This window comes from Cyprinus carpio, chromosome B21 (assembly GCF_018340385.1).
Source record: "Cyprinus carpio isolate SPL01 chromosome B21, ASM1834038v1, whole genome shotgun sequence".
Lineage (NCBI taxonomy): Eukaryota > Metazoa > Chordata > Actinopteri > Cypriniformes > Cyprinidae > Cyprinus > Cyprinus carpio.
Genome location: NC_056617.1, coordinates 19,958,842 through 19,970,322, shown reverse-complemented (window position 1 = coordinate 19,970,322; position 11,481 = coordinate 19,958,842). Strand labels below are relative to the sequence as shown.

At 37.9% G+C, this 11,481-nt stretch overlaps 1 protein-coding gene across 1 annotated transcript; it reads right to left on the bottom strand.

Annotated features, from left to right (window-relative positions):
• Positions 1 to 3,815: 3,815 nt before the first annotated feature.
• Positions 3,816 to 9,623, bottom strand: LOC109086746 (15-hydroxyprostaglandin dehydrogenase [NAD(+)]-like). The gene is made up of 7 exons (XM_042748383.1): positions 9,431 to 9,623; positions 8,440 to 8,563; positions 8,167 to 8,273; positions 6,596 to 6,692; positions 5,031 to 5,107; positions 4,785 to 4,948; positions 3,816 to 4,677 (listed from the first exon to the last, which is right to left on the bottom strand). The coding sequence occupies exons 1-7, from the start codon at positions 9,521 to 9,523 to the stop codon at positions 4,527 to 4,529; spliced, it is 813 nt and encodes a 270-aa protein (XP_042604317.1). The 5' UTR covers positions 9,524 to 9,623; the 3' UTR covers positions 3,816 to 4,526.
• Positions 9,624 to 11,481: the final 1,858 nt, after the last annotated feature.

Genomic DNA, 11,481 nt, shown 5'->3' with positions numbered 1-11,481 from the left:
GGTCCTGCCTTTTGTTCACACAGGCCACATTCCGGGACTGATTCCAGCAATGTTTTTAGGTCCCTATCCCAGGATCAATCCCAGAATGTGTTTGCATTCACACAGAAGGCACTCTGGAAATTTTATCAATTTCATCAACACGCAGTGTGAAAGGGGCTACTGTCATTTGCAACTACTGTTCTCATTGAGCCTATAAAATTCAATGAATTACAGTTAAATATACAGACAGTACAAGATAAAAATTATTTAACTCAATTTGATTTGATGGTGATGGTGTCTAAATTATTAATTTTTGCATTGTATATATTTATTTGCATATTTTTGAAAACTAAAATGTCAAAATATAACAAAATATGCTTTGATTTATCATTATGTAATAAAGAATATTTTGATAGCTGTATACTAATGGGGCAGTTTAGAGATCCAACTGTGTTAGACATAAACATACGGATCCAGTCCATATCCAGTCCAGATGGTGGATCAGCACCTAGAGATGACCTCTACAGCCCTGAATGTCAGCGGAGACCAGGACAACTAGATGAGCCCTAGAGACAGATCCCCTGCGAAGACCTCGTCACCTCAATGACCATCGGAACAAGACCACAGGAACCAGACTAGTCCTCTGCTCAATCTGACCTGTGCTGAAGCCTGGAATTAAACCACATCATGCTGGGTTTTGTCTTCTCCGTTTCTGTCACCGATGGAGAGTTGGGGACGCTTGACTGATTGCACAGACATCACTGAATCATCAATGAACTGACTTGAAAAATTACTCTGTTATTGTCTTCTTGCATTATTGACAAACTATTTCCCTGTTTAACACTGTAAAGCTGCTTTGAGACAACCAGTATTGCATAAAGCGCTATACAGAAAATAGTGACTTGACTTGAAGAGGTTGTACATGTTTCCCAGAAGACAAAATAGGTTAAATTTACCCTGATCTTCAAATTCAAAAACTTTCACCCCCCCCCCGGTTCTTAATGCATGAACTCAAGGGTGGGGGGAGGGGGGCTGGTTATGTCACAATCAGGGAAGGACTGGGAGTGAAAAACGGCCCTGGATTTTCTCCCAAATAGGCCCACCAAAACTACTATCTCACAATATTACAGCTTTCTGTCGCATTTATGGCAAATAACATCACAAAACCCATGGTGACCCTGCTGACAAAAACAACAGAAACCATCACAGAAATTCTAATGATTTCCACTACAAATACCATTACAAACCATCAACTTTCAACCATTAAAACCATTAAATAATGGTATGATGTAGTGTGTTTTCTGGGACATATCACATTAGGATTTAATGGTTTTAACAAAAGCCACCAACAGAAGGTGACCAATTACCAGTAGAGACCAACAGGCACCATTACAGTTTCCATTAAAACAATAGAATTTCATTATAACCAGTAAAACCATTACAAATTATGTGATGGTTTCTATTTATTTATTTTTTCAGTAGCGGATTGAAATAAATGTATTATTGTATGAACTAAAATACTTGAAATCTATAGAAAAAGAGCAGAATGCAAAATGTATAATATGACAATAATAGGCATAAACCTAGAATCTAGAGACCTGAAACAACAATTCTTCAATTTGAGTATTGAAAATTGTCATATGTTTTAATAAAATGTAAAAACCGTTGTGACCGTTAAGCCAAAAAATAAAGATGGCGTCTGAAAGTTGCGGTCGGTGCTCAGTTTGTGTGTAAATGTATGTTTTTGATCAACGGTTTCCACTTTTATGTCATTTCTAGCAAGAAATTAATATTGCAGTAATTAAATATCCACTTAGTTATCACCAAAGCTCTCTATATTTTGCTGTAGATAATTTAACCATTACTCTGCCTCAGAAGCCTGTCCAAACTCAGTTTCATGAGGTGCCTTCGTGCAAAAACGCTGCCTGAAAAGTCATTGTCTGATACGGCAGTGAGGCAGCAAGTCATCAGTCAAAGCTTTTGGATGCAGCTGTTTCTCAGTATGCGTTCTTCAGAGATCTTGCGTCCTTGTGTTCTCGCTCTACGTCATCATGTGTTCTTGATATCGAGGATGCTTTCTTTTACTGTCTATGATCGAGTGCGTTATTGATAGAATAGGACGGTGTGGGCGGCCGGTGTACGGAAGCCTGCAAGCTTTAAACTCGCTGTAGAAAGAAAACCTTTATCGTTTTGTTTTGCTCAACTGGAATTGAACTTCGACGGTTAATGATGACGTAGAGCGAGAACACAAGGACGCAAGATCGCTGAAGAACGCATATTGAGAAACAGCCTTATAATAAAGTCTCCAGTATTTTTATTGGCATATTAAAATGAATCATAACATAGTCATAGTTAAACATATAACGCTGAAAAATAAACCGATATACAATTATATTGTATGTAAATATTATCTATAATAGTATGAAATGTTTTAATAAGCTATGACTAATAAGTTATGATTAATAAGTTATTTGTTTGTAATGTTATGTTATATTTATGGTTCATTGGCCGCTGCTTATGCTGTGACTATGCGATCAGTTAAGCAAGAACGCAGCACATCTCAATACTCATAAGGGTGCGTTCTGTGTTCTCGCGTCCTTTTGAGTTCGTTCTTCCAAGAAAGATTAGCAAAACCGGTCTCCACGAGAACACAAGTCCGTTCTTTGCGTTCTTGGAATTGAGAAACAGCCCCTGTAGAATTCAACCAATCCGATGACGACTTCAACACTCCTGGAGTGTTTCCACTTGGAATTGAGAAACAGATCAGACGTTCAGCCAACGGTCCGTGGGTGTGATATCTGAGGCTGAGACTAATCTTTACGTGACTTACATTTCAAATATTTTAAAATTGATCATCCGAGCCTAAAACGATCCAGCGGACCGTATACAGCAGTTTTGGTTTCTGATAAGCAAAAATAGATTGCATTAGCGCCCCCTTTTTTGGTTTGTGATATTTTAAAATTGATTGTATTAGCGTAAAATTTTGTACGCTGTCAACTTGTCAGCTGTAGTCGTCAGGCCATTCTGGACTTCTCCAGAATGTCCAGATGGCCAGTCTGCCCCTGATTGCTGCTGCTTTTCTAACATTTCCTAGCACACAGCTGCAAATTACAGTCCAACTGAATGGGTGAAGACGCACGAATGTTCATGCACGACATGCCCGAAACAGCCTGGATTATTGTCTACCACTGCTGTCAGTCAAACTCATCAAGAATTATGCAAAAACACATTTTATTTATTTTAGTTATTTGAGATGTTATAATAATTCTATAATTTTGTTAAAATAGATGAAACAATAATTATTTAACAAATATTATATTTGTATAATAAACTGGGTCATCAGAGTGTCCGTCCACTGCCTACACCCCTGCACCTGTGTGTCAGTAAAACTCCTCCAGATCTTCTCTTCTGAAACGAATGACTCGGTCGTCTGTCCGCAGAGCTGTGAGTGTCCTGCCGTACTGTGTTCTGGACAGCATCGGGCAGCACGCCGGCGAGTCCATCGAGGAGAACGAGATCCAGAGACACATGCTTCCTGGCCAGCTGCGTTCACGACCAGCTCGTCAAGTTCTAGGACATCTCCAGTTTACCAGACATGAGAGTCAGCAATTTCCAGAGGAGAAAGAATAAAGAGAGACGCCTCAAAGCTCTGAGCAACAAAGCTTTCGATACAGGACAGGATTTCTTTAGCGGCCTTTTAGACTCAACGGAAGAAAACTGTAAAAAAACAAGAAGAAGAAGAAGAAGAGGACGACAGTGACAGTGGAAGCGACTGAAAATAATTTTTTGCAACAAATCTTGCAATATTGTGTTGTCATTTGTATATTTCGAGTCTATTTTAGAATCCATGCAGTGCTGTCATTTTATTTGTTTATAATAAATCTCAACACAAAAGCAGACATTTCTTGGGCAAAGAATGTAACAAAGTTCATGTCCACATTAAACAGACAGTATTTGAAACAAAGGTTTGTATTGTGTTTTATTTATTACTACTAAACCACTAACCCGTCTAGGAACCACAATACTAGTAACAACAATACATATTTTGCAATTAAGCTGCAAAATTTCATTGTAATTAAATTTTGACACACACATGATGATAGTAGCTTATTTATTTAAACACATTTTGAAAGCAAATCACTTATTCATAATATTTTGAGGTATATTTTAGCACAATATCTGTAAAAAAAAAAAAGTCCACGGATGTGATGTTTGCATTTATATTTGGAAATTACAGAACTGTTTTTAGATGCTGCATTATTTCTAGTTCCCTAATTTGTGACATTCTGACTCTTGTACCGAGTGTCAGATTTCCTGGATTTGGAATATTCTCAAATTAGTAACAGAAATTAAATTACAAAGAAGCACCACAGAAAAGATCTGACAATTTAAATTTTCACTTATCTTTTTGCTGGCTGATTTAGTCAAATTATCTTTATATAAAGCCATTCTTATTGGAAGCACTCAGGTTTATGTCGTGTCTAGATCTTCAGGGTTTGGTTGGATTTTAAGATCTCTGATGAAACACTGAGAGCCAAGCTGAAGGGTTACTCCAGACTGACTGGAGTAGATGGGAAGTCTTTGGCCCGTTCAGGTAAGGAGATAAAAACTGCCTCATCAGGATCAATCATCAGAACATCTCCATTCTTGCTCTCATCTTTCACCAGAACAAGAAAAGCCTTGGCAACAACATCAGCCCTGCAATGAAAACACAATTACAAAGTTTCTCAATTTTGATGTTAAATTCAAACCCTTGCTTTGTCTTTTCCGTATCTTTCCCCCGAAACGAATGATTGTTAACTCACTCTAGACAGCCGCGCTTCTGCATCATCGTCTCCGTAATTCCCTTCAGTGGAAAGAAACTTCCGATATGCTCTTCTGAATTCATGCTGGAAAGAAGATTGGTCTTCACAAACCACGGACAGAGAATGTTGATCCTCACCCCATAGTTAGCCAGCTTGGAAACGGCCTGTTGAAGAGCAATTAAAAAAAGTCAAAGACTTTCTCTCTCTCACAAAAAAGCTGTAATGCTTGATATGTAAAATACGTACTGCCATGGCCCGACTGAATCCCACCACGCCGTGTTTGGTCGCTGTGTAGATGGGCGCCATCGGGAAAGGCCCCAAACCTGCAAAGATTCAGTCAAAACAGTTCACTGAATAAATGAAAATTCTGCATCATTTACCTCACGTTGTTACAAAAATATTCTCAGTGTTTTTTGGGGGTCCAGAGCAATGTTGGACCCCATTGACTTACACTGTAAGGACCAAAGCAGTAGAATTTTGTGCCTAGCAGATGACATGAGGCAAATTAATAAACGATGAGAGAAGTTCTATTTTTTTATTTTCTATCCATTGAGTGTAGAAATTCCTTATAGGTCTAAGAAAGTCTTCACAGTTTTTCTCAGTCACTTTGGCTCAGTTCTCAAATGATTTTTTTTTTCTTAAACAGTAGTTCAGATGTCTGAAGCTTCTTGTTCACATCAGATTTGAGTTTCCTACTGATTTAGGCTAATTGCATGTGTTTTGGCACGTGTGCAAATGAGAAATCCAATTTGCACAATAGTTAAATGCACATAGCTTATTGATAAAAACGGATGAGTTGATTCTCAGTGAGATTGTCAAACTCTTTAAAACTTATGTTTATAAATATCTGACATGGAATGATTGACTTTTGGAATTTTTTATTTTTATTTTTTTTATATTTCCATCCCTTTGTAGCCCTACTTGCTATTGGAATGAAATATGAATCACAATCTTGCCAATAAACCCAGTCTGGAAGTAGATATACGGAGTTTGTCCAGCACAATCACTACCATTTATTGAACAAAGAGGAACATCACAAGCTTGACCAGCAGCGGCTGCAGCAGTGCTCTATAAACACATTATATTTGTACAGTACTTTTATCTATAGAAATGTGTAACACGTAAACTGTGAAAATTCACACTTGCTTGTCGTGAAAGAGCAATAGGAAGACATGTAAGAATGTGCAGTTGTGCTGTTAGCAGAAGACAACAGAGTGTGTGAAGACAAATAAGCACTGGTGAGATTTTCAGTTTACATGTAACACATTTCTGCAAAATATTTGTACTCTACGAATATAAAATTTCATTTTCTGTTTGTCTACTACAGTATTTCACAATACATTTTTATCTACTGCTCTGTATCTAAAATGTTCAGTGTGATACACAGACAAAACTGTCAATAAAAGGTCAACAAGCTGTCTGTCAATGAAAAGGAGGAAAATAATTGCATATAACAAAATGAAATTTGCATGTAACATGAAATGAAATTAAATTAGCATATTAGTATAAAAAGTACACAAAACATATAACATGAAATAAAATTACATTTGCATATAACAATTTTTGTACAATTTTATTTTATTTTGGTGGCCCTGGCCAACTCACTGACAAAATAACTAGGTTTTGAAGCATGAATTAAATGTTCTTGGTGAGTTACTAGTAGTTCTGATGTTCCAGCAAACTGTTGTGACAACTGCACTTACAGTTTAGAGAATGTTAAGACTGTTTCAAAAAATGTGCCAAAGCATTTGAAAACTGTAAAAGTGTAATTATTTAATCTGTGTTTATTTTTAATAGAGACAGTATCAAACCTGCCATAGATGAAACATTGACAATGACTCCTCCATTCCCACCATTTTCCTTCTTCATGTGTTCTAGAGCGAGATACGTTCCTCTGACCACTCCACCCTGAGACAAGCACAAAACACCTTCAGCTGAAGCAGACGGACAGAGAGAGACAGACACAGACAGACACAAACACAGAGAGACAGACAGACACAAACACAGACAGACACAAACACAGACACAAACACAGACAGACAGACACAAACACAGACAGACAGACAGACAGACAGACACAAACAAAAACAGACACAAACACAGGACAGACAAAGATAAACACAGACAGACAGACAGACACAAGCACAGACACACAAACACGGACAGACAGAGAGACAGACAGACAGGCACAAAACACAGAGAGCACAAACACAGACAGACACAAACACAGACACAAACACAGACAGACAGACACAAACAAATACAGACAGACACAAACACAGACACAAACACAGACAGACAGACAGACAGACACAAACACAGAGACAGACAGACAGACAGACACAAACACAGACAGACACAAACACATACAGACACAAACTAACACAGACTCACACAGACACAGACAGACTCAAACACAGACACAAACACAGACAGACAGACACAAAGCAGAGGGACAGAGAGAGACAGACACAGACAGACACAAACACAGAGAGACAGACAGACAGACACAAACACAGACAGACAGACACAAACAAATGACACGGAAGGAATAAAAAAAGGAAAAAAACAAAGGAAGGAAAGACAGACAGACAGACACAAACACAGAGACAGACAGACAGACAGACACAAACACAGACAGACAGACAGACACAAACACAGGCAGACACAAACACAGACAGACAGACACAAACACAGACACACAAACACACAAACACACACAGACAGACAGACAGACAGACAGACAGACACAAACAAACACAGACAGACAGACAGACAGACAGACAGACAGACACAAACACAGACAGACAGACACAAACACATACAGACACAAACACAGACAGACAGACACAAACAAATACAGACAGACACAAACACAGACAGACAGACAGACAGACAGAAACACAGACAGACAGACAGACAGACAGACAGACACAAACACAGACAGACAGACAGAAACAAACACAGGCAGACACAAACACAGACACAAACACACACAGACAGACAGACAGACAGACAGACACAAACACAGACAGACAGACAGACAGACAGACAGACAGACAGACAGACAGACAGACACAAACACAGACAGACAGACAAAAACACATACAGACACAAACAAACACAGACTCACACAAACACAGACAGACAGACGGGCAGACAGACAGACAGAAACACAGACAGACATTATCACAGACAGACAGACAGACACAAACATAGACAGACAGACAGACAGACAGACAGACAGACAGACACAAACACAGAACAAACACTGACAGACAGACACAAACACAGACAGACAGACAAACACAGACAGACAGACACAAACAGACACACACAAACACACACAGACAGACAGACACACTGACAGACAGTCTCATACCAGGTTGATTGCAATAGTTTTTTCCCAGTGCTTTTCATTGATGATGCCTGCATTGTTGCAAAAAATGTCTATGCGGCCAAATGTTTTAACAATTTTTTCCAAAACTCCTGTAAGGGAAAAGATGAAAGCATTCAGAGCATATCCACACTCTCTTTTACTGCTCTTATAAAGTGAACTTGAGTAATAGCAGCATTGTGATACTGTAATCCATATCAGTCTGAGCCTCATGTAATCATTCCCAGACAATAATACATCTCTCAAATCTTGAAAAACCTTTAAAATCTTCCTCTGATGTGACGTCGGCCGAGTAAAATTCAGTCCTGTCACGTCCATACTCCTGATCAAGTGTGCTTTTCAGTTCATTTCCCAGAGATGTATTCACATCGATTAAAGCCACCTGTAATCAAATGAATCTGTGTGAGCTATTACAGTACAGGGCTCTTAAATTTAGAAGTCTACAGTAAAGCAGAGCAAGTGCCTTTTGTGTCCCTCACACATTTTAATTTCATCTTTTTGTATTATAATGTGTGTATGTGTGTGTGTGTGTGTGTGTATTTTAATATAAGCAGATGTTTCTATTTATTCTCTCAATGTGTATTTTACATTTTAATAGAATAATAATAGAATAATAGAATAAATCATTTACAAATAAGCACCTTGCAGTTAAGACTTTGTAATGACTGACTAAATGAACTTTACTCTTCAGGCGTTTGAACAAAATACAATCAAATCTGACGACCAGGAACAGTTCCGTTCTTTTAAACGCTTTTCAACTGTGACACAATTTGACGCCCATCTTTCTTATCGATGCCAGGTTTTTTTTTTTTTTTAAACAGACTTACATCTAAATTTTGATTAAGAGAAATGATTTTGCCAAGTTATTTTTTCCATATTTTTTTTTCAACGCAACAATTTTTTCTAAACGGTTAAACGTCATTAATTTTGTAATAATTTATTTTACTTATCTGCATCACTTTTCATCTTTTCCTAGACGGTGTCAAACTATCCAATCTTGCACATATAGATACTTCTATCTATAGATCAACGTTCAACCTGCTTTTTTTCTGCATCTCAAACTCGCATATTATTTGTCGTTCTGGCGCGCGCGTTCCTTGCGAGGCGGCGCGTTGAAACCTTGACGCGAGACATGCGTTACATTATAACGAGCCTTTACAACACTGTATCGTTGATTTCTGCTACTTGGCGTTTATACAGATATAAACACAAACGGTTTATGTAATTTTTTTAAATTGATTTATTTTACCTTTGAGCCGTTTTTCAGGAGTATTTCGACAAAGCTTCTGCCCAAACCCTGAGCTGCTCCGGTCACTACAGCCACTTTCTCCTTCAGATCCATCACAACACACACCTGTCACAGAAACCAGAAAACACAGCAGCACTGACGGCGTCTACTGACTAACTAACTGTTAACTAACTAACTGTTGCTTAACTACCGGTGAACAGAACAGAGGCAAGGGTGAGTGGGAGGAGTTACACAAACCCACGGATATAGCGTATATATACTGTATATAGCGGCTCTGCCACAGATGTGTGGCGAAGTGCGTGTAAATGTGTCTTGATGCAACATTAGAGAGTTCTTATAAAAGCACTGTAGATAGTCTAATAAAACCTGTGTATTATAAACATCATGATAGGTTTCTTGAAGCATCCTGGAGGTGTTGGCACAGTTCTTCTTCTTTCTTCATGTGACTCCAGACAGACTGATGATGATCAGATCACATCTCTGTGTGCAGCACAAACACCTCACTGCATTATTAACATTAATAGCCAAATTAATGTTTGGAAATGTAAACTGATATTTCCTACTGACACACTACAGCAGAAGATAGAAATAACTGACTTGAAACCAGTTTTAGCTGCTGAAAATACTAGTGTTCTAATATTTTTTGGCCGCCATTGTATATAAAGTCACATGTAATGCATTGCACTGTAATGATGCTTTCACAGTCTGGTAAATGACATATGTTATAGATAATTTCTAGACAACAGATGAGATCATGGTACTTAAAAAGAACCTTTAAGAACTTCCTCCATTGACACATAGGTTGCATAAACCCTTTTGTTTTTTCTCGGATGTGTCCTGGTCTAACAGTAGTCAGCATTCAAAGATCAGAAGTGTTCATTTAAAGTTGTCCTTAGACAAGAACGCATTTTGGTTTGAGGACAACTTTGATGAAAGGTTTTGATCCACTTCAAATATTGACAACTGCGTGTACAAACCGGATCCAAGACAATGAAATGTCCTCACGCCATCTCACAGAAACCGAGCAACCTCAGCTGTGAGTGATTATGCTCCACTTCCTGGAAAGAGGGCAAAACAAAGGGCTTGGTGATGATGATCAACAACAGACCTGACGTGTAAAGCAGAGTAAAGGAGAAGTTATTTCGAGCTCTAAGAGACTGCTTTGGATAAAGGTGTCTGACAAATATGCAAATCTAATGGAATTTGAATAGAAACACCACAGATAGTGTTGATTGGGAAGAGTCCAGTTCAAATAAAATCACACAACACAAATAATTACATCATTTTTGTTTATTATTATAGCCTACCTTTTACATTTTTTTACAGACGCTAGGACACATTTCTCAATACTTAGGTCACTTTTGCAGAAGTCTTCACACAGTGAGCACAACAGAAGTCTATGTGGGCTAAACTGAGGATCAATTATCATTGCTTTGACACAAAATGCATTCAATGACTACATCTCTCAAATTTCATGAATTCTTTTCTCACTCAGACACAACAACTGCCAAAACTCTTTGTACGTACAGGCCAATTTGCACATGCTTACATACTGTTTTCAAAACTGTTAAACTGATGTTCAAAACAATAACATAATACAAAACTGAATAAGACAGCAATTTGCTACATTTCTACAATAACATTTTAATGAAATATATTTTAAATCTTAAAATTAAATGCTATAAAGACAATTATAAATATGACCATCCACATGATCAAATGTCCCTCCTGGACGCAATGAATGCTGGATGCCTGGACATATCAGCAGAAGATCGCCAGGGATGGATCAGGCATGCCAGAAGATTCTCTCCTAGGTGTATTGCCCTAGATGACATAAGATGTGATGTGGATGAGAACCTGTGGCCAAATGGAGAAGACCGAGTAGATTAGCATTACTATTGTGTCTGTATCAGTGGATGGTGTGTATACAAATTCTTGTATTTTGGAATTACTCAGTGCAAAAAAATTAAAATTAATAAATGACATAAAATATTGATGAATTCTGCATCATGTCTGATTCATTCCAGTAACATAGTGAATTATAAACAGAG